At 39.1% G+C, this 24397-nt stretch overlaps 1 protein-coding gene across 2 annotated transcripts; it reads right to left on the bottom strand.

The window, feature by feature from the left end:
- Positions 1-638: 638 nt before the first annotated feature.
- On the bottom strand, positions 639-23542 carry ints6l (integrator complex subunit 6 like). Of its 2 annotated transcripts, XM_065271843.2 has the most exons (18): positions 23245-23542; positions 23052-23129; positions 12799-12948; positions 11572-11661; positions 11295-11478; positions 10933-11061; positions 10640-10803; positions 9608-9760; positions 6428-6560; positions 6217-6311; positions 5764-5874; positions 5274-5489; positions 3604-3730; positions 3244-3386; positions 2902-3130; positions 2359-2724; positions 2181-2274; positions 639-2095 (listed from the first exon to the last, which is right to left on the bottom strand). In XM_065271843.2, the coding sequence occupies exons 1-18, from the start codon at positions 23353-23355 to the stop codon at positions 1993-1995; spliced, it is 2676 nt and encodes an 891-aa protein (XP_065127915.2). In that variant the 5' UTR covers positions 23356-23542; the 3' UTR covers positions 639-1992. The 2 variants fall into 2 exon arrangements, with proteins under 2 accessions (XP_065127915.2, XP_065127917.1); XM_065271845.2 differs by lacking the exons at positions 639-2095; positions 2181-2274; positions 2359-2724; ... (10 more) ...; positions 11295-11478; positions 11572-11661 and adding an exon at positions 11898-11982.
- Positions 23543-24397: the final 855 nt, after the last annotated feature.

Here is a 24397-nt window from a genome sequence, read left to right as displayed (position 1 = left end):
CAAGTCTTGGCTTTAAATCATATACAACTTACACCGGGATGCATCATATAGCAAAACAATATGCAACAACATTGCTGAAAAGTATTGAAGGTCACTAAAGAAACATTTCTGTTGCATTCAGGTAATGGTAATTGGTAGAGATGCACCGCTAAACAGATATTAATAGCTGATTATTCAGACTGATATCTGCAGATGCCGATAGTTTGGTGGTTATGTGAACTTTCATTAACTAAATGCTGAAGATTACATTTTCTGAATGTTATTTATTCATGTTTGACCATTAATATTGAACATTAAACTAGTGATGCTTTTTACGTTTTCTATCAGAACTTAAATTCATTGCATTTTCCTGTTGTCTTTTGATTGACAGGATATATCAGTAATTGACTATTGGCTGTTTTTAATCAGTCGATAGCCATGGTTTGTAAAAAGTGCTTTATCGACCAATACCAATTAATGACCAATAAATTGGTGCATCTTTAATTGGTAATTATTATGCATTTATATGCAAATTTCTTAATGTACAAATTGTGTAGTTACGTTTCCGGTTGTTGTGAATATAACGTCTATACTTAAACAAAAGTATAACGACTACATTTCAAATCAAATGTGTACAAAAACACAACAATGTATACAAATCATCATTTGTCATTTTTATTTTTTATACTTTTCATTAAAAAATCATAAAACTTTTCTATATAACATTAGCTTACAAAATGTTTTATACAATTCTTAAAATATTTTATGTAGGAATACCTTCCAAAAATAATCTATATTATTTATGAACATTAAAAAGTAGTATACATCTGTTTTTAAAAACAAACAAAAAATGGGGTTACTAATGTAACGTACATCTGTGAAATGAAACAGAGTCTTGTAACGTCTGCCTCGGATGGGCAGGTGCATTGCTTGCTAATACATCATGATCAGATATTGGACAGAATCAAAATGCTGCTTTTGACCAGTTGACCAAGGTTTCCCTCAATCGATGACATTTCTTAAAGGCGGGGTGCATGATCTCTGAAAGCCAATGTTGATATTTGAAATCACTTAAACAAACACGCCCCTTCCCCAATAGAATCTGGACCTTCTGTTGATAGACCGGCCCCACACATACGCAACCCAGGCAACGATGTCGTTTAGTAGATACACACCTTACTGCTGATTGGCCACAAGTGTGCGACTCCCTTTTCAAGTGTTTTTCAAAAATCATGCACTGCATCTTTAATAGTGTGAAAATTATTTTTCGTTCATGGTGGGTGTGACAATTTTCATTAGACACTATTGCTTGCAGGACACTGCATGTTGAAAAATGTATCTGGGTGACACTAATCTATGTGACATTACATATCACCACATACAGTATACAAGAACAGGCCAGTTAAGATTTCACACTGTATCCACAAATTCACAAAGACCTTCATAAAGATCTGACTGGATGACAGATATGTAACTAGAAAAACTGCATGTGTTTGGGGGGAACATTTTATATTGGCATACCAATGATTGTTATTGCTATTATAGTGTAGTTCTCCAGACGGCTTTAAAGGTCCAACTATGCTGTTGAACCCATTGGTTTGTGGGCATTTCATGCAAACACAAATCCGACAGAGATTTTCCACACTCTTTTCGATGCCAAAAACATCAGACAGACAAAATCTACAAACATTGCTTCGCATAACAGATACTGACCTCTGCCTTGGATAACCCTGTAATTTTACACAGTGTGAGAGGCTTGGCTTTTCTGGAGTGTGCTTAGTCTTTTATAGTTTAATGATGGTCTTCTTCAGGCCATCTCCTGGGAATTGACAGTGATTCACTGTCAAACCTTGAATACCTCCCTCCATTGTGAGCACCGTACCAAACTCTGGACCAAAATGTGGTCATATTTCCTACTCTTCCTCACTACAGCTCATCTTAAAGCAAACAAACCCGGGTGCTCGGCTGGCGCGGCCACGCTGCTTCTCTTGTTTCTCTCCATTGAGTGTCTCACTATCTGCTGTGGACGTTGTTGAGCTGTGCAGGCATCACCTGTCTGTCTTCGATCTCCTCCAGAGCGGTCTCAAGCTGCTGGATCAGCACACGTTTCTTAAACCTGAGTCAGGGAGAGAGCGAGCTTAAGCTTACTTTGACTAGTTAAAGTGTTCAAAGATCCTCCGTACATGAAGAGATGCTCTTACCTGGCTGCCTCTTTGATGGCATGATGAATGAAGTACCTCTGAACTGATGCTGGTCCTTTGACCTCCTCCAGTAATCTGAATATTGCCTCATAATCTGAACAAAAAAATAAGCAATTTAGATGCACACCCCCTTTAAATTAGTACCTAGAAATTAATGTTTTGTAATTATAATACTCACTGCGACCAGGCTTGCGGACCTCTTTCATGACTCGAGTACGCAGCTCAGCATTACTGCCCTCCAGGGGAATCATAAGGATCGTGCCCTGTGTCGGAGTGTCACATTCGTTGCCCTCCATCGCCTCCTCTAGGCTTGGAGGACTCAGGTCCTCACAGTTCGGTAAGTGATCAGGGGGTCTCTCATCCACACAGTTCTCCAAGCCCATTCTCTCCTCACCAACATCTGGTGACTCCTCCTCTTCCCTCTCCTCTGGAGGTACAAGACCTTCAACGCCATCCACTCCTTCTGGCCACCCGTCTCCGGCCTCCCCGACCGGCACTTGCTCTCCGTTACTTTCTGTGCTCACTACACTGTTCCCCTCTGTTCCTGTATGGGAAAACACATGAGGATATATTAATGGACTGAATGCAAAATCCCAAAATGTTTGGGAGTCTTTCTGGGTGATTTATTTGAATAATCAACTCAAGAGGCTCATTCAGACTACAAGCACACAGTCTGGGTCAAATATGATTAAACCTTGGCTCATTTTGATTCAACGCTCACCTTTATGGAGTGGAATTGGCTTGACGATTCCTTGCTGGCCCTGGGTCCCTGTAGGGCCCTTGCCCAGTACATGATTTGTTATTATGGGAGGTGTTTGAGGCCGGCGCAGCAGAGGGGACATGCTCCTTCGCCTCTTTAGGGCCGCCCCCGAGTTCGGATCGCCCGTGTTCCCTCGCTTCTTATTCTGTGGACCTGCTACAAACTCATCTGCTTCGTCGATCATCATTCCCTGTTGTTAAACAACAAAGTAGCATACAAGTGAGTCATGTCTAACAGATGTAGGCTTACCACAGTAAAACCAAGTGTCGTACAGTGAAAACAATGTTTAACAAACACAAGTACCTTCTTGTCCTGTTTGAACGGGTTGCCAAACGTGTGCAGTCGTTTGGGCTGATCCGTATCAATCTCACGCAGAGGCGATGGCATCATCTTCAGATATTCTTGATAGTTTCCCATCTGCGCCACTGGAATACTGTGTAAGGAATCTATGGAATACGGCAACAGTGGAATAATGCAGTAATGCATTGACATATTACAGTCAAAGATTTTTGATAAAATGTTAATAAAATAAGTCTTGTTGTCCTTTTATTAATTAAAGAAATAGTTTTTCTTGTGACTTATGCCATATGGTTGTTAACCTATATGATGTTTTTATAAATATAGGACATTTTAAAAATACATTTGTGCCTTTGCTTAAATTACCATCATCTTGGCCTCTAATTAGCTTTTGCGTTGTCTTCAAAAGGTTGGACCGCATTCGGGTCACTTGATCAAGAAGATTCCGTCGTGAAATATCATACGCATTCCGAAAGGCCTGAGGCTTTAAATCCTGGAAAATAAGGATTATTAGGTCATATTATTACATTTTTTAACTATTAAAGAAAACATTACATAAGACTTTTTTAAGATGTCAAATAAATCTTTGGTGTGGGTATGTATGTGAAGTTTTAGCTCCAAATACAATATAGATCATTTATTTCAGCATGTTAAAATTGCCACTTTGAAGGTGTGAGCAAAATGTTTTGGGGTGTTTCCTTTCAAATGTAAATGAGGTGATCTCTGCACTAAATGGCAGTGTCGTGGTTGGATAGTGCAGATTAAGAGGCGGTATAATCCCCTTCTGACATCACAAGGGGAGCCAAATTTCAATGAGCTATTTTTTCACACGCTTGCAGAGAATGGTTTATCAAAACTAAGTTACTGGGTTTTGCTGTTTCACATTTTTTAGATTGATAGAAGCACTGGGGACCCAATTATAGCACTTAAAGGACAAGTTCGGTATTTTACACTTAAAGCCTTGTTTTCAGATTGTTTTTGATGAAATACAACGGTTTTGACTTTTCGGGTGTTTCTTGTATCACCTCCCACCTCTACAATGGGTTTAATGGTGCACAGGAACAATCCTTCCTAAAATGCATGAAACTTTCGTTTACAAAGACGTGAAACTCACTGAGTGGTCAGGGGTGTTCACTGATATTCTCACACAAAAATCGCTGCAAAAGATGCTTTCCAACAGGTGTTTTAGCATTCGTTGTAAACTTGTGGACCTATTTTTCAGAATGCCTCACACCCGTACATTCTTCCGCTTAGAGCTTGAATAATAGACACTCAAGCCCAGGTGGTGGCGCTAATCCGCCATTGCCAATTACAAGAATACAAACAACGTTCCCGGTGGAAGAGTAATACCGTACCTCACAGCACATCTAATACAAGTCAATGGAGTTGGAAAAAACTACGATAAAAACTTTTGGAACGCATATTTTGCATCGATTTTTGTGTGAGCATATCAGTGAACACCCCTGACCACTCGGTGAGTTTCACGTCTTTGTAAATGAAAGTTTAATGCATTTTAGGAAGGATTGTTCCAGTGCACCTATATAGCCATTGTAGAGGTGGGAGGTGATACAAGAAACACCCGAAAATTCTCGGGCCAGCATCATATGTCCAAATTTCAGTCAAAACCGTTCTATTTTATCATAAACAATCTGAAAACAGGGCTTTAAGTGTAAAATACCGAACTTGTCCTTTAAACGTGGAAAAAGTCAGATTTTCATGTCTAATGTACTGGGCTTGAAATGAAAGAAATTCACTGGGGATTCTAGTTTGGAGGGGGGAACAGTAGATGACTACTTAGATGGGTTTAAAATAACATATTACAATTGTTTGTTTCCTCCTAAGTGTTTTAAGTCACATGATATATCGGTCATACAGTGCCACTGTGACGTGTCACTTGTCCCTCTCAAAATTTACTTCCAGGACTCTTAATATAACGTGTGGCTTATTATTGTAACATTATCATGCAACAGAAAGTGAGGAAAACAATAAAGTGATTCATCTTAGGGAGGCAATAATATGAGATTTATAATGTGTACCTTGTTGAGCAGTGCAATCTGGAAACCAGCAAACTCTTTGAAATTCATTTCGATGAGTCGGAGGGGAACCTCGCCCGTGATGCCCTGCAGGAGCTGCTTAAAATCCCGGCGGTGTGCCAGAGACAGGGCACTTGAGTGGTTCTTCACCTTGATGCCAGTTTCAGGTGGAGGCTTTTTTCCGACAGACACAATTAAACGGTCGGATTCGATCTTTGCCTGCAAAGGTAAATAAAAACCTGGTTTAAAATCCTGAATCACTCCTTTACAGAACAGATGGGAGATATATTACTCCTAATTGTTTCAAGTAAATGCATTTGCACTCAATTTTTTTTTTTTTGCTTGCTTTATTAAAATGAGCTTGAAACATTTCATCATGCATCCTTGCACCCAATCTATTTAAAATTGTCAAACAGCAGTTTACATTTGCCTTGGGACTACATGGACGTAGTTAATTTTCATGCACTGAATTGTGACGAGGAGCTTAACTCACCTGTTGACTGAGCTTTTTAAGGTAGGAAATGACACTGTAGCTTAGGCCACAGTCCATGTTGTCAGAGATGAGATTCGGGGCTCCCATCATCCTCAGCGCCTTCTTGAGAGGCTGCAATCAGACAAAGACAAAAAGAGATGATAATGAGGACGCACTCAGCATAAATCGGCACATACGTGACGCAGTCTGTGATTTCTGTTTTCTACATAAATGTAAATAACATTCTGTAAAAATTTCATCTTGATATCTTTAATAACAATTAAGATCATATCAAGGATTGAAATCAATGAGTGATCATTCTTTGATGCTCAAAGTCTCATAATTAGATTGATATCAAATTATAAAACAAATGTAACTCATAAAAGGTCAGATTACAAGTGACCCTTGATTTATCTAATATCCAGAATGATACATCGCCCCATTTGTGAAAGTGGGTAAGCAAGAACATCTCACCAAGAGAAAGTAAGGTGGCATGGACTTCAGATACATTTCAAAAGCCTGTCGCCACTTGAGGTTTGGCTTAAGCTTGTGCACTTTAAACAAATCATCTGTAAGGGGAAAACGAGATGATAAGTATGCACTGCATTATAGTGTAGCTCTGAAATGCATTCATTAGAGAAAATCATATTTTTGCAGTATTTTAAAAACTTAAGTTAGAACTTACCGAGGAGCGGCAAAAGAACAGGAAAGTTGTAAGGCATGACGAAAAGGTTGACACAGGTGAGCGTAGTGCTGGCTTTCAGGTAACCGAATGGATGGGCAAGTTCACTGTGTTTACCGCTGCAGTTCACAAACACCTGGGTGACAGGGGAGAGAAGTTAAATACTGTTTACCATCTCCTGAGATCATTCATCTCATAATACACTGTTTCTCAGAGACAAAACTCATTCGGTATGGAAGAGGGTTCCTTAGAGACCGGTGTGCTATAATTGTCTCTAAATTGGCCTATAAATGTACAAGTTGTTTATTATTGATCTACCATTTATCTGCATTATATATTCCCCAGCGAGTAACCATGTTGCTTTGTAACTGTGACAAAACGTTTATGTGTTTGTAAAGATTATGATCTTGAAAGAAAAACATTTTGCTAAAGGTTACTAATTCAGGTATTTATAGTTTATATGGAAATACATATGAAGTGTTCAGATGCAAAAGCAGCTAAAAATGATATAATGTTATTGACCGAATGCTCTCGCCACGTATTATACATTCATCAAATACGCTTTAATTCATCCCAGCCTCAAGCCATTCAGAAATACAGTTTTTTTGGCAGAATCCTTTTATTAGTACAAGTTCATGGGAAAATTTACTAATAATAATTTACTCACCCCCATGTCATCCAAGATGTTTATGTCTTTCTTTCTTCAGTCAAAAAGGAATTCGGTTTTTGAGGAAAACATTCCAGAATTTTTCTTTATATAATTGACCCCAATGGTTTGAAGTTCCAAAGTGTAGTTTCATTGCAGCTTCAAAGGGCTCTAAACGATCCCATCCGAGGCAAAAAGGTCTTATCTGGCAAAACGATGGTAATTTTTGCCAAAAAAGTATTTTTATAAATATTTCATTTTTTTTTAAATATACTTAAAGGGATACTTCACCGATTTAGCATTCAGCTTTGTATCTGTAGAAAACCGGCAGTATTACTGAATGACCATGTTTCCCTCCATCATTTCCCCCTGAGAGGAGAGATATCTGCATTTTGGTTCTGCAAAAAAGTCCTCCGATGATGCAAAAATCGTCATATTACATCATCGGAGGACTTTTTTGCAGAACCAAAATGCAGATATCTCTCCTCTCAGGGGGAAATGAGGGAGGGAAACATGGTCATTCAGTAATACTGCCGGGTTTCTACAGATACAAAGCTGAATGCTAAATCGGTGAAGTATCTCTTTAAGTTCTTGTCTTGCACTAGCCTTGTGATGCGCGTGCGACTTTACATATCAATTTGTTTATTTAAATAATTTGTTACATTTATATAGCACTTTTTGCAGCACTCAAAGTGCTTTACATATGAAAAGGGGAATCTTTTCAACCACTACCAATGTGAGGCAAACACCTGGATGATGTGACGGCAGCCATATTGTGCCAGGACGCCCACTACACACCAGCTTATTAGTGGAGAGAAGACAGAGTAATATCACCAATCAGTATATGAGGGGATGATTAGTAGGCCAATAGGCAAGTTTGGCCAGGATGCTGGGACACACCCCCACTCTTTTATTGAAAGACATCCTGGGATTTTTAATGTCCACAATGAGCCAGGACCTCGGTTTTAACGTCTCATCCAAAGGACGGTGCTTTATGACATTATAGTATCCCCATCACTATACTGGGGTGTTAGGACCCACACAGACCACAGGGTGAACACCCCTTGCTGGTCTCACTAACGCCTCTACCAGCAGCAACCTGGTTTTCCAAGAAGGTCTCCCAATCATGTACTGACCAGGCTCAACCCTACTTGGGCTATGGGGCTGATATGGCTGCTGGATATTATGAAATCACGTCCAGTGCTTACAAGTGTGGAGAAGGACGAGCATTCAGAAGATGTTTTATGTGGAATGATACTAATTAATGTCTTTGTGCCAGTTTATTGTTTAAAATGGTCCATGCCCCTACTGAAAAATCTAGCTAAGACCAGCATAAGATGGTGAGCTGGTTTTAGCTGGTCTCCATCTTGGTTTTAGCTGGTTTTGCTGATGTAGGAAGCTGGTTTTGCTGGTGTAGCAAGCTGTTCTAGCTATGTTTTGGTCACGTTTTAAGCTGGTCTAGCTGGACTTAGCTGGTCAGGCTGGAAGACCAGCTGGCCGACCATCATGACCAGCTTTCTCAGGCTGGGAGGACCAGCGCAAACCACCTTAAACCAGCTAAAACCAGCTACCAGCTTATGGTGGTCTTAGCTGGATTTTTCAGTAGGACAGTACTTGTGCGTTTGCATACCTCATGCGTGACCTTTCGACGTGATTATGTAATACGTAAGTGCAGACGCGCAACCCAGGGCTAGTGCAAGATAAGAAGTTGTGGTTAAAAAGTACTTTTTTGGAGAAAATGATGATCGTATTGTTAGATAACACCCTTATTCCTCAGTTGGGATCGATGAGCCCTTTGAAGCTACATTGAAACTGCAATTTGTACCTTCAAACCATTGGGGTCAATTGAAGTCCACTATATAGAGAAAAATCATGTTTTTCTCCAAAAACTTATTTTCTTTTTGACTGAAGAAAGAAAGACATAAACATCTTGGATGACATGGGGCTGAGTAAATTATCAGAAATTTTTCTTATGAAAGTGAACTCATCCTTTAAACGCCACAGCGATTTTTCAGCAACTAAGTGCACTAAGGGATCCTAGTGTGCACTTAGTGCACAGAAGACCAATTTGAGTTGTTTACCGGGTAAAAGGGGGTTTACCGAATATTGAATGTATCAGGATACTGACCGAATTTTTGAGCCTTTTACCTTAATTCAGAAAGGACAGTGAAGAGACTTTTTTAAAAGTGCACTTTTGCAGCGAAAGACCTTCAAGTTGTTTAATACCAACGAAATGACCAAAGTGACATTTGTGAAGCCATTTCAATTACTAACTAATAAAATAAGAGCCTGGTAAAAAATGCTAATTTAAAAGAAAACATGTCAGATGCACTTAGAAGGTTTTGCATTTGAACTCCTACATTCCAGTTAATAGGAAAAGCTAAACGCCCACTGTTTCTTTCTCCTCTTTTCGTAGCAGCACCGTGACATATTTCACTGTGCTGTAACCATCATGCAGTCTGACAGCTGTAGATGGTTTGCAAGCTAAATACAGATCAGATATAACAGATTATAGGTTGTGTGAAAAACTCTCCCACCTGCCAGCACATGTGAGGAGATTTCCTCTCTAGGATGTATTGTGTGAGCGGCGAAGGCTCCAGCTCGTATTTGTCAAAAGGCAATTTGTCGATAACCATCGGCTCACAGTCGACACAGGAAAACCTCACCACAGGATGGGCAGAACGAGGTGGCTAAAGAGAGAAAAGATGTGTCATTACACAGAAATCCTCTACAATGGGGTTTTTAAAGGGATATATATCAGTTAGATTACAGTTTATCCTGTGATCACAGAGCGACTGGATGATGACCCATGTGTTTCTGGCACATGACAAGACAAGCTGTTCATTCCCACGACAGATATGAGTGAATACTAAATACACCAAAGAAACAGTGTTGGTAACATATGAGATGTGAAAATTATTTAACAGTTACGTAAAGGCGTATGTGTGCTCTTAACCATATCTGTGCCCACTGTGCCACCGATTGGCAATATTGACATGATACCCGAGATGTCAAGAAGGAAATGAAAAGGGAAAATGACCGTACGTTAAGAGGCAAGCGATAAGCGCTAAAGCTCTGTTAAGACTGCATCAGCTCTATTCTGGTGCCAATCGCTCTCGCAGTGCCCACAAGCTGAGCCGAGCTGTGGCACTTTGGCACAGCACCAACTGCTGTCTCTACAGTGCACTTGTTCAAGAAAGAATAGACAGCGACGGGGTGGGAAACCTCAGGACAGTGAGGCTTTTTCTCATGTTACCACCTCTTTATCTCCTTTCAGCCCCCTCATCTTCATCCCCATTCATTAGCAATGCTGGAGCATGAAAGTGATCCTTTAGTTTTCAGAGGTCATTACCTTTGGCTGATGAATTGCTTCATCTACTCTCTGCTGATACTTATACACATATCCAAACTCTTTGCAACCTGGTACTTTTCAATTTTTTAATGCACAGAAATATAAGTTCAATGACATTTAAGTTGAAATTGGTTGTGCAGTCAAACAAAACCAACCGTGTCGGTGGCATAAAACCTGGCTCATGATGAGTCTACTTTGAATGATTATTATAATTTACCAAATTGGGAGAGTTCTGGTCCGGCCAGAAGGATTCTGGGATTGGCCAGTGACCCACAGGTACCCCCGTCTTGGGGTTGGGTCGGACATAAATGAGCTTGTGGCAGCTGTGCCAGGGTTGTGGACTGAAGGTGGTCAGAGGACGGGCTGGATCAACCAAACCATCTGCATGAAGACAATGTTAAGTCATTTGTTAAAATCCTAGTGTATTTATTACATTCGATATATGAACAAAGCTTGCATTTATTCACATTATCATCATAATATCTATATGCACCATATTCTTGCACCCACCTTCACCTATTGCAGGTGGATCTGGACCGCTTTTCTCAAAGTGTATTACAACTCCACTTAAAACCTTCTGGACGAGAGACTCAAGACACTGGTTTAGCATCCGTTGTGTCCTTACACAGTAAGAACGGCCTTGTAGAGAGAGAAAAAGATACAGCTGAAAAATTATAAACATTAAAAATTTAGCTAGTCACCATTATATTTTGTGTTTTAGATGCTGTCCCAACCAGGTTCTTAACTTCATGCTTAGTCAGAAAATAGCAATTATTCATGTTTTAAAAATTGTCTAAAGTGAAATATTCTTTCTGGTTCAAACTTTATAATTGACGGACGCTTAAGATTATTGAAGTGAGCTCTGTATATACCTCCAGTGACCTCACACATCTGAGTGATAGCAGACTCGTCAGTGGGCACACTGCCCAGCTGCTCACTGTCGGGCACAGCCAGACCCGGCATACGAAGCACCAGGGCGAATAGTCGCTGGTCCCAGCGAAACGGCTCCTTAGTCAACTCACTGCCCGGCAATGGAGAATTCAGTGGCAGGTGTAGCTGATGGAGGAGGAGAAGGGGATTAGACCACACACACTTCCTAAAGACTCTTCACTCAAAACTGAGGAACATTCATTGGCATGTGTCTCTCACCTCCTCAGCGACCCCAGAGCTGTGCGTCAGTTTGTTTCCATCTGTAATCGTAATAATGACTGATGGCTCCAAAAAGAAAGGGTTGCGACCCTAAAACAGAGGAACACTGTTTCAGAAACCACCAACTACTATAATCTCTAATATACAGCGGGGTGCAAATATCTGATAAAAATGATTTTGCCCTATTCTGCTGAAAATATGTTACAGGTATTGAATATACAAAAAATAATAATTGGACACATGTTGATTTATCACCTACACACACAGTGCGCATGTAATAAAGGAACAGTTCACTCAAATATGAAAAATCTCTTTTAATTTACTCACCCCCACGCCACCCCGGATGTCTATGGCCTCCTTTCTTTAGTTGTAGCACGTCAGTAATGTCGAATCTCATTGGTTCTTGCATGTCTTGTGAAAAAACATATGACATATGACAAGTCGTCATATCATGCAAGAACCAATGAGATTCAACGTTATCAACGTGCAAATCTGTATGTCACCATATACATCTACTGTAGGATGGCATGAGGGCCAGTAAGAGAATTTTCATATTTGGATGTATGACACAAGACGCATCTCTCTATCTGTTCTGCAGGGGTCAGCACTGAGTTACTCACCCTGACTTTCACTCAATATTAACACACTGCCTAACCTAAGGGTTATTATCCCACACTCCCTGTCTGCTATTTTAGGTAATCCAGCCTGTTCTTATAGACTTTACAGACAGAATCTGTATATAAACTTAACCATTATGAATTACAAATAAATAAAAAATTTGGATTTTGTATACAGTGATCTAAATAATAATACATGAAGATGACATTGGTCTTTTGTTATGAAGCACTGTTACTGTTGTTGAAAACATCTCCACTACAAAGCTTTACAAAATGGATGATGTTTCTTGAAGCATGGGCAGCATCAGGCTTTGGACTACAAATATTTTCCCATATGTTAGCTGGGTCACTCTCATTGCCATCTGGCAGATTTTAGATGAGCTGTGATATGGTTATTTTTAAGCAATAGCCTTTATCCAGATACTTTTCCGTATAGAAAACTTGCACAGAATGTAATTGCATGGATTTATGTGCTATTAATGCATGGCTAGACGTGGATTATCCCTTACTTAAACATATTTGCTATGTAAATGTGCAAGTATACTGAAAGTTGAATACAGAAAAACTGTTGTTAATATATAGGTAATTTATTGAGTAATGTCATTATTACCTGGCCATAGTTGTCGATGCCAGAGACTAATCTGTTGAGATTAAGCAGGTCGAAGGCAGCACGGAGAGCGTGACCCAGTGTAGACAATCCAGACGCTTGCAGGTTCTTCAGCTCACTCATGAATGTTGCATGATTCTCTTTCCAACCCGCCTACCATATACATCAAAACACACACAAACACACAGATGATGTGAAAAATACCTATATGCAATAATGGAAATATTAATGTAAGTCACTCAAATACAATCAAATACTATATACATAAAAATGTATAGCCAAACATCAAGTATAGATGTGGCACTTATTTTAAAGAAGGATATAGCCCTTATGAAAATTAACCATGGTTTTATTGTGGTAAAAATGCATGATTTAACTATGGGTTTTATTTGGTCGTAAGTTTTTTTTTAGTAAAACCATGGTTAAAACCATTTTCTTAATTTTCTTAATCTTAGTTTTATGTGAAACACACATAACTATTTACACAAGATAAAGTTTAAGGATCTGAAATTGAAAAAGCAGTACACATAAATTTACAGTAAAATTGGACATTTCACAAGACGTTTTAAAAGGGGGGGGGATCAATGGTATTTCAGGCATTCTGACTTATTAACACAGTTTAAGAGTTGATTTCCTCATGCTAAACATAGGCGAAGTGTCAAAAAAAGCAGTTGGACGTGTTACTGAGTATTTCTGTTCCGAATGCACTTTACCAGGGTTCGTACAAGATTCTGATTTTTTTTAAATATGGGTTCAGCTGACGTATCATGTGTAAGCCATACATATCATTTCTTTTTATGGGCACTTTCCCGGAAAAGCATGCCCACACGTCAAACAACAGGAGAGCAAAAACTGAGGATGCTAGAAGTCACAGGCATCACTTCACGCAACAGCTTTGTTTCATATCAAGACTTAACAATGGCAGAAAAGAAAAAGTGTGTTTTTGGATGTAAAGAGAAGTAAGCCAGCATTATGGCAACAATGGATATAGTTTGTTTATCCAGGGTAGCAATAGAGTTATAGACATTGAAAAGTCCTGCATGTAACTGCATATAATGTAAATATGTAGTGAATCATAAGTTAAACAGTGTTGTATAAAGAGTTGCTTGGCTCGTGACTCGCTCCTCCTGCACCTCGCAACTCCTCCTTCTGAATTTTTTCATACCTTATCGGAAAGAATTGCTAGACCTGATCTGTCTTTTATAAATCGAAGAAAACTAAAGACTCTTCGGAGATATAAATTATATAATATACTCTATAGGTACTCCAGATTAACATCAGATATGCAGAAACAGCGTGTGTTATGGGAGCTTTAAGATGTAAAATAAATATTTGGAGTAAGTATGTAAAGTTTTAGCTAAAAAATAGCATATAGATAATTTATTATAGCACTTTAATATTGACACTTTGTAGGTGTGAGCAAAAATGTGCCATTATTGGGTGTGTCCTTCTTAATGCTAATGAGCTGATGAAATGCAAACACTGATCGCAAAATTTCTCTCTCTACACTAAATATCAGTGCCGTGGTTGGATAGTGCAGATTAAGAGGTGGTATTATTATAATAAGATCCCCTTCTGACATCACAAGGGGAGTCAAATCTCACAGACCTATTTTTTCACATGCTTGCAGAGAATGGTTTACTAATACTAAGTTACTGGGTTGTTAATCTAGGTTGATAGAAGCACTGGGGAACCAACAACAGCACTAAAACATGGAAAAAGTCAGATTTTCATGGTATGAAAAAAGAGACACTTGTATTTTGACACGTTTTATTTATCAAACTCATTGAAATTTGACTATTTTCCAACTTGTCCTATTCAAACACACCTGAATCCACTCATCAGGTCATTAAAAGATGAGAAATAATGGGATCAGATGTAGGAACAGGGTTCGAAAGTGCTGCTATATATATAACATGCTGAATTACACATGTAGTTACTTAGGACACCTGTGTGAACTTGAAAGGAACTGACATTCACAAAACTGACCTTGGACCAGTTGGTCCAACTTAAAATGTAAATTTTTTAGCGCTGGGCAAAGATTAATTGCATACTATTTAAAAGAGTTTTTTTGCATAACATATGAGTGTGCGCTGTGTGTAATTATTATGTATATATAAACACACACACATGTGTGTATTTATAAAACATGTGTATATATATTTATTTATATTTTTATATATTCTATATTATATCTAAACAAAAAATGGATATAGAAATACAAATATTCTGTTATGTATGTGTGTGTGTTTAAATATGCATAAAAATAATTACACACAGTACACACACATATATTAAAATACAAAATTCACTTTGTATACAATTAATCGTGATTAATCTAAATGGCTTTAGTATCCAAATGTTTTATGTCCACATACTGCATGTACCATTAAAACATGATCAAATTTTACACACATATACTATTACACAACAAATCCTTGTGGCTTTCTATTCTAGTGCCTGTCAGTCAGTCACATTATATCTAGCAAGATCAAGTGGCCTAGTATTACAACATAATAACCAACAGTTATTAACTAACCTACAGATTAAGCTTAGGGGCATGAGATAAACTCAACTACACTACCTTCAAAATGAGTGAGAGAGAAAGAAAGAACAAGCAAAGTGAAAAACACAGAAAAGAGCCAGAGACCACAGGACAAGCTTTGCAGTAGGTCTGGTAGACGGGTAATGGGTTTGAGCACCAGAGAACATGCATACTGATTGATTGTATAGCTTGTAATGCACCGTAAGTCGCATTAGTTAAATGTCTGTTTTTTGTGTCAGTTTGTACTTGGATGTGTGCATGTGCATGTAGGCAGGCTCATAAAGAGCTGCACAGATCCGCTTCATACAGCTTGACTTGTACTATCTTTAAAAGACATTATGTGGTTAGTGTGCATCTGCCCCTGACCCACATTGCTACTCGCTGCAAAATAATGCAGCTATTACTGTACTGCTTACTGAAAGTGAACAAAACAATAGTTCAGATGGCAAGATAAGAACAGAGGTTAATAGTTCACTAAAACTAATGTTAAAAATTATTCTGGCTTTATGTATTATTTACTGAACAATTGTGCGAATAAATGAACTTTACATCATCGTGCATACGTTGCAAATCCACACTAAGCAATTTTCAATCTTTGACATTGACTTTACTCAGTCAATATTAAAGATATCAAGGTTATATTTTCACAGCATGTTCTTTACATTATGCAAGATGACTATGGGCTCTATTTTAACGATCTGAAACGCAAGTGCGAAGCGCAACGCGCAAGTGAGTTTGTGGGCGGATCTTGGGCGCTGTTGCTATTTTCCCGGCGTGAGAAATAACTCTTGCGCCGGGCGCAAATCAATAAGAGGTTGGTCTGAAGTAGGTTCATTATTCATAGGTGTGGTTTGGGCGTAACGTCAAATAAACCAATCAGAACGCTATCCAACATTCCCTTTAAACGCAAGGGCGCAAGTTCCATGGCGGGTTGCTATTATTATGACGGATTTACCAGGCGTACGCCAGGAGCGGTTTACAGCTGAGGAGACCCACGTCAAAGACAGAGAAGTTGTTTTGTATGGGGATAGGAGAAACCCGACCAAATCAGCGTAGGTTAAACAGGCGTGAGAGGAAATATCCACAATTGTCTCATCAGCTGGCATCCCCATCGTTGCGCCAGCATAAATCGGGCACGCCGTGTAACGGGAGGTGGATCTGCCTCAGGACTTGACGCCAGCAGAGGACATCGCTGCGTCCACCTTCACCGCTGAAAGGGTTTGGGGGCTTTGAAATCGGACCCAAGAAACGCAAGCAAGGTCCAACCCCAAAGTACTCTTACAAATCAAGTTCATATACATTAAGGTTTCTTATGAAAACATTTTAACTATTATTTACATAAAATAAACGTAATACAGCCACACAACAAAGTTATGAAAATATTTTAATCGTTATTTGCATGAGAATAAATAAAAACTATCACCACAATGCTCACCACTATGATTCCCCTTATCTCGTGTATTAATATTTTTAAGTGTAACAATTTATGATTTGCAAAAATAACTGTTGCATCTGTGTAGATTAGATAAGCAAAGTGTGTGCGCGTTGTGCACGCTATACATTATGGTCAAGCATGCGCCCTTAAAATAGCATAATGAACCACGCGCAACGCGCCACTGACTTTAGACTAGTTTTTTTTGGTTAGTAGCGCAATTGTTTTTTGAAACTGCAAAATAGCATAAGAGATGGTTTGCGCCGCAACACGCCTCCTTTTTGCGCTGAACCGCCCAGGGAGCGCAAGTTCATTCCCTAGTTTGCTGACGTGCATCTGTGGAGGGAAAAACCCCGCTGTGCGCCGGCGCAAAATACGAATGATACATGCGTCACTGACAAAGTCAATTGCGCTGGGTGCAAGATAGGGCCCATTATGTGTATAGTCATATCCCCAGCTGCACTACTTCCTAAACTTCAGCCAGCTCCTTTTTTTCCTGTCTGCCATTATTGGACAACCTGATTAATCCAGGTGTGTCTGATTATTGTTGTTGTGACTACTGAGGTCAGGCACACCTGGATTAATCAGTTTGTCCAATAATGGCAGACAGGAAACAAGGAGCTGGCTGAAGTTCAGGAAGTAGTGCAGCTGGGCATAAAGCCTATTAAAGGTCCACTGTGTAGATTTTTAGCGGCCTCTAGTGGTGCATCGAAACGCATAGAGAACCTACGGCAGCCACCACAGGACAAACATGTCATCTTCTGAAAAAAGGTAGTGACAAAACGCGCTCTGTAGAGAAGTTTGTCCATTTAGGGCTACCGTAAAAACATGACAACATGGTGCAAAATGGCGACTACCATGTAGGGATACCCGCGTTGTATATAGTTAAAAACGGCTCATTTTAAGGTAATAAAAACAATACAGTTTATTACGTAAGGTCTTTTTACATCACTAATAGTTTAGTAATGTATATTATATTGCATTTCTGTCAGAGAGATAATTCTTAAAGTTACACAATGCACCTTTAACGTGAAGCTATAGTATTTATAACTAGGTGTATATATATATATATATGAATCAATAGAAGTCTATTGAATGTCCTAGTTTAGACGGCTAACTATAAAGTGTATGTGTGTAAATGTAAGTGTGAATTGGGGGGCACTGTGCAGAACAAATAGGCACAGATTTGTCAGTAGGGGACATGAGAGTTCATGTCTCTATCCATGTATGGGGAAACCTGTCAAGCAGGAGATCTTCTAACTGGCACTCAATAATTCAAGCAACCGAGTAATTCAGTTTTTTCTCATCCGTCTTTCTTTCCCTGCGCATTAACAATTTATTGGCTCTGAAGAAGTGTGACTGCAATCAGACCCTCCTTTAATCACACACTAACCCGGAGAGGCAGAAGAAGATGGTAGGGGATATGGATACACGGACTTAAAAGCAGAGATAAAGCATAATACCTCAATTGTAGCTTTAAGAGAGGATATGTAAAATCAAACCCTTCTTTAGAGAAAGAAATACAATGAAATTCCTAATAATGAGCGGAAAGGAAAACATTCCCAAAATGTCCCGTTTTGCAAGTATAGCCAATATGTATGACCCATATATGTCCTCCAAACATTACCAATGTTAGATAAACAGAAAGCTGCTGATTATTTAAAGGGAGCAAATGATCTATCTCGTCTTTGTCTCAGAATTAGCATGCCATAAAACACGGCCCCGTCTCGCCTCTACAAACGCAGGACAGGTGGTGGGAACAAATGAGTGCTTTACATAAACTGACAGATAAGGACTTGTTCCCTGTTAAGCTCCTGATCTGAAGAAGCAGCAGCCATACAAATCCAGCTCTTGTGATCAGGGAATCATCACAACAGAAAAGCATGTGATGACCCAGAGTGGATTCATACGACTAACACACACAGGTTAAATACTCTCAGGAGCGTCTGCCCTTATGGCCTGAGTATTATTCCTGGATCAGGTTGCCTTGTTTTGGGTATTAATCTCGACTGCTGCCTAAAGGTTGAGCTGATCATAGATAAAATTGCTCTTGGTTACACAAAACCACTGGGCCGGCTTGCAGGGTGATCATTGTAGTCTTGTGTGATGATAAAGACCAGTTACTCAAATGGTATGAGTGCTGTTAAACAGACAAAGCACTGATCAGGACAGGTCCAAACGGATCTCCATTAACATTGAGTTCTTCATCTAAATATTTGTAAAGATCATGAGGGTTTGATTCCAAGGAACACACTTTAGTGATTCCAATGAACCCTGAATGCACTGGAAGTCTCTTTGGATAAAAGCATCTGCCAAATGCATAAATAATACAAATGGAGCGTTAAGAAGTTAACTAAAATCACAGCACAACAAGGCAGACAATATATATGCAGTTATATGACCTCTGCATGTGAAAAGGGTTTGATGTGGACTTACACTAAAGAAATATCGGTCCTGCCTATCTGTCACGAGAAGAAACAAAAGCCACTCCCCCTTAACAAGATTCAGAAGAAGATAAGTCATGTGGCAGTCTACAGGATAAACATGCCTGAGATAAGGCTACTGTTCACAAACCAGATGCAATATGCAATATGTACTATAACTGTGGCCCTGGAAGGTATTTGAACTCCAAAAATGAATGAGTTTCGTTGCATTAGATAAGGATCAAGCCATGTGGCAACTGCAAACAAAAGATGTTAGGCTTTAGGTTCATTTTAACTTGCAGCATAAAGTCAATTCCCATAAAGTTCACATAAAGTGCCCTAGCAATTTACATGAACTATTGATCTGCTCCACTTAACTTGACAACCAAGTATGATAGTGTAATTTCTAAACAAAACCTGTGTGTAATGGTTTACAAATCTATCAAACTTCTTTAAAAAAAATTAAGCTGAAGTGTTTGGATATATGTGACCCTGGATCACAATACCAGTTATAAGTACCATGGGTATATTTGTAGCAATATAACTTTTAAAATAATTATTAGGATATTTAGTAAAGAGTTTGTCTCTACAGTTAATAATAAAGTTATTTTTTTATTTCCTATCGTAAATATATCAAAACTTTATTTATCATCATTAATATGTGATGCTAAGGACTTCATTTGGACAACTTTAAAGGCAATTTTCTTAATATTTAGATTTTTTGAACCCTCAGATTCCAGATTTTCAAATAGTTGTCTCTCTGCCAAATATTCTCCTATCCGAACATTACGTAAATGGAAAGCTTATTCATTCAGGTTTTAGATGACACATAAAGTTTCGAAAAATTTACCTTTTATGACTGCTTTTGTGGTCCAGCGTCACATATAATATACACGATTCTGCAAAAGCCCTGTCACCACCAGCTTTATTGTTTTAGCAAAGTTGTAATGACTATCCATTTACTTTTCATTTTCTTTATTTAGACACAAACAAAACTTATATAAAATATTTACACAAATGTAAAAAAATGGCTTCTTCTGGCAAAAGTCAGTATTTAGTGTGACCTTGCTAAATTGGCACTAAGCACAACTTGAACTCTGAAGTCCTTAAAGGAGTAGTCCACTTTAAAGATGGGGCCCATTGACTTACCATAGTATTTTTTTTCCTACTATAAAAAAAGTCAATGGACCCCATCTTTAAAGTGGACTACTCCTTTAAATCATTAGATTAAAAATTAGAATTTTGTATTATTTAGCAAGAGATCTGCTATTTTTTAAGTATAAGAAAGGATTACAGTAAATTTTAATTTTGTTCTGTTTTTTAATACTGAATACAATTTTTTTCGTATTTTCTGGTTGTATTCTAATAACAAGATGCAAAATCGCTAAACGTCGCCTCTGTGAAAATGTAGACAATGAAATTAACCAAATGCTCTCTTGCGCGTTTTATACGTTCATCAAATACTTCCGCTTCAAATCCACTTAATCCCGGCTTCAGGCCATTCAGATAGGCCTACCGCTTTGTTGGCATAATCCATCAAGAGTCTGATAAAAATCCTAATTTACAAGAAAACATGTCAGACACACTTCAATTACATATGGTCACTATACCATTGCAAAAACAACAAATCTAAAGTGTTGCGGTCTAAGTGGCCATATATTTTAGGAAACCTGTGAATCATTTAATGTAAAATTATAAACTTAAAGCACTCACATCTGAGAAATACCGAACAAAGATAACAAGAGTTTTACCAATATAAAATGATAATGGTGGCCCTAGTCCCCATACACCAGCTCATGCATGCCAAAAAATTGATTAAGAAAAATGTAAATGGCAAAACATGTAAACTTTGTAAAATGGCCAGGCTAAGACTAAAATTAAGTGAGTGAATCTCAGACACCAAGAGAGTGCACAAACAGGAAAAGAGAGCTTTGTGGAAACTGGAGGCTGACTGAAACTGTTCACTGATCAGCTGCTGAAAATCTCATAAATTATTGACAGGAAATAAAAAAGGCAGTCTGTCAGACACAGAGGCCAAATTCTTGCTCGGCTTGTATTTGCCAAGTGTATTCTTGACGAGAACTGTGTTAGTCTGGTTGCTAATTCTGAGGAGGCCCTGCCTGGTTAAGAAATATTTTTTAAACAGATATAGGAGGGGCAAGCAAGCAAAGAATACCTCAAAGAAGGCTAACAGCCCATGTAAGAAAGCAGTTATAAGCATGTCAAACAAAGAGATAGTAAGGAAACAATGCAAAGCATTTGCCGCTTACTCATTCACATTCCGATCAACCTAAAGGCTTAATACATATGTAAGCATATGTATTACATGAGCCATTTAGTTCATAGTACCCAACAAGGCACTTTGGAAGACAGGCTCAGATTATCCAGGATAAGGAGGAATAGGGTGGGAAAACTGCAGGGGAAGCATGGAGTAAAAAACCTTCCCAGGAGAATGACTGGCTACCTGCCAGATTATCATACTAATGAACCTCTGAAGTGTAGAGCTACTCTCACTGCCATTGTTAAACTACAAATAAAGAAGACAAAGACCTGGGCACCGCTGTGAAACATGTACACGTCAGTAAGTGCCAAAGTGAAAAACACTCATTATTACCCATTACCATATTCAACATAACTTCAAATTAGGAGAACTTTAGCATTTTAAAAAATGTGAATTAGTGGACAGTGGATAAATTTGAGTTTAGGGTGGTTTCAACATACTGTGTGTCACACATGGATGATTCAACATTGGTGTATTTATTTGTTAAAATGGTTGTAATTACATAATACTTCCAGTGTGTGACTCTTGCCAAGTGATAAGCTTATTTACTGCAGTTGTAGTGCCAAAATGACTATTTTTTAAAAAGCATTATTATTTATTTATTCTATTACAAAAATTGGACTTGTGTGTGGGACTTTTGTCATGGGTTTGAAACCAGAGAACACACATAGGCTACTGATAAAAAATATGCACACCTTGTTATTCACTATGGAATAAGTCACTTTGGATAAAAGCATCTGCCAAATGCATAAATGTAAATGATGGTAATATATGCAAATAAAACAACAACCAAGTAAAACTTCAAGGCAAGTTGATTATGATGGCTACAATTCAGCTAGTTTTCTGAATAAAGTTAGCTGTTTGCTTGAATATATTCATGGTTAATGACAGGGATTCAACCCTTTTCTCATTTGTTTTTGAGTTAACTTATTCAGTGATGTAACAGCACATAGTTTACGGCATAAATAACTAGTTTGGCATTTTGTGTTTGGGATTTTTTTACATGAGTGGGAGGGAGGTGAATGTATTGATCAAGTGGAGAGGGAAGGAAGTTGTTGTTTGTTTTTCACAACCACCTCTCATAAAGTGCAATGCCAAGTGAACCCAAAAAACAAACAAGGCCAAGGGAGAAACATATTCTCATTTGCTTATTGACGGCCGTTTCACAAATCAAATCACGTTGATTTGCTCAGGCTACAGTGGCCAATAAGAATGCGCCGAGGTTAACCACAGAGCGGATGCAAGTGGAGGGCACGCGAAAGAGGGCAGTCTGCTTGTCCAATCCAGGCCGAGCTGGCCCGTCAACACGTCACGCAATACGTCACAGTGGATAATAAATCTCCCCGCCTCCATCTCAGCGCTCGAGAGCTTTCCCAACACAAAAGCAAAATGTCCGCCATGTTCAGAGGCTGCGCTGCTCCGGGTCTGCGGATATTTTAACAAAAATTAGCCGTTTTCGTCACCGGGAGACCGCCCGACCCGATGCTACGAACCAGAGGGACAGTAGAGTCTCACTGTCAGAAAAACACTTCCGCTTTAATCACATACAAGCACAATTTAGTAGTATTTATTTACCTTTACGCCGTGTGGTGGATCATCAAATGTAACTAGCATGTACCTGTCGCCTCTACTAGCCGGGTCTCGGGCACGCAGCTGTTAAAGAAAACGAAACAATAAACATTCATTTAAACCGATCGTGTCACAGGGATCCTTCACTCCAACAAGGTACAACAGTAAGCGGAAAAAGTCGGGGTAAAATTATGATTACCTTCATAAAGATCTCAACCGCGCCTTTAGCAATGTCCAGATACGTCGTACCCAAATAAGTGCGCTGATTCATAGAAGCGGACGTGTCTATCAGGAAAAGTAAAATAGGCATTTTGAAATGTATAGATATACGTCTAGATGTTTGCTAAAATAACTACAATCGGCATATGACCTATCTTGCGGCCCTGGGCATGCATATATGTGTGTATATATTTTGTTATAATCAGACCCCCCCAAAAGAGGGTCGTACTGCCACCCTTTGCAGCCGCCTGATTCTCTATCTGTCTTTTCTGAGCAGTGCTGGGCTCGCGCTGTTAGAGAACTTCTCTTCCGAACATATCGAAACGCCTTCGCCCCGCCGTTGCCATGCCATTGGCTGAGCAGAATCGCGAAGCCACGCCCTTCCATGTATAAATATGCAATGAGGTCGTGGAATGCCTCTTATCCTCTCAGTTCTCCATACTCGAGAGCGAGAGGGTGGAAAGGGATCATACGTGTTGCTGGTGTATTAAAGATATTTGTGTTATATTGTCTCTTAACCGCTATGTTGTTGACATTTACAGCAAACGTGCCTGTGTTTTTAGTTACTGGTGTTAGCCAGATTGACTTTCGTAACATCATCGTCTGATAAAGGACGAACCCCCCTCCTTGTCTGATCGTCTACTCTAGCTGTCTCGGTGGGGGTAGGGAGTAGTATGTGTTCTGTGGGATTTTATAATAACTGATCATCAAGAAATGTTTCATCTTCAATTGCTTCCCCCACCTCTTTTTTATCTCCTTACAAAGAGAGAGAGAGAGAGAGAGAGAGAGAGAGAGAGAGAGTACAGGGAAGCGCCATGTTAACACAACAAGCTGCCCGAGTCCGTGACAGCAGCAACACAAACACGAGAGGAAAAGGCGCTGGCTCCTCCTAAAATCGTGCTGCTCAGTTTCCGTGGTGTCTTGCTGCACATGCCCTTTGCAACTGTGTGAATGTCACAAAGGGACGGAACTACCAGGCACCCCCGTTTACCATAATCCTAGACAGGACACATGCTGCGATACCTTATAATGCGTAAAACATAGCAATATGCGTATATTAGATACTGGTTTATTCAAGTTCATACAATTACTCAATTAACACTAGCGCATATACCCAATAGTATAGGGTATTT

This window comes from Paramisgurnus dabryanus, chromosome 16 (genome assembly GCF_030506205.2).
Source record: "Paramisgurnus dabryanus chromosome 16, PD_genome_1.1, whole genome shotgun sequence".
NCBI classification, from domain to species: Eukaryota; Metazoa; Chordata; class Actinopteri; order Cypriniformes; family Cobitidae; genus Paramisgurnus; species Paramisgurnus dabryanus.
Note: the sequence above shows the minus strand (reverse complement) of the source record. Positions and strands in the feature narration are given on the sequence as shown.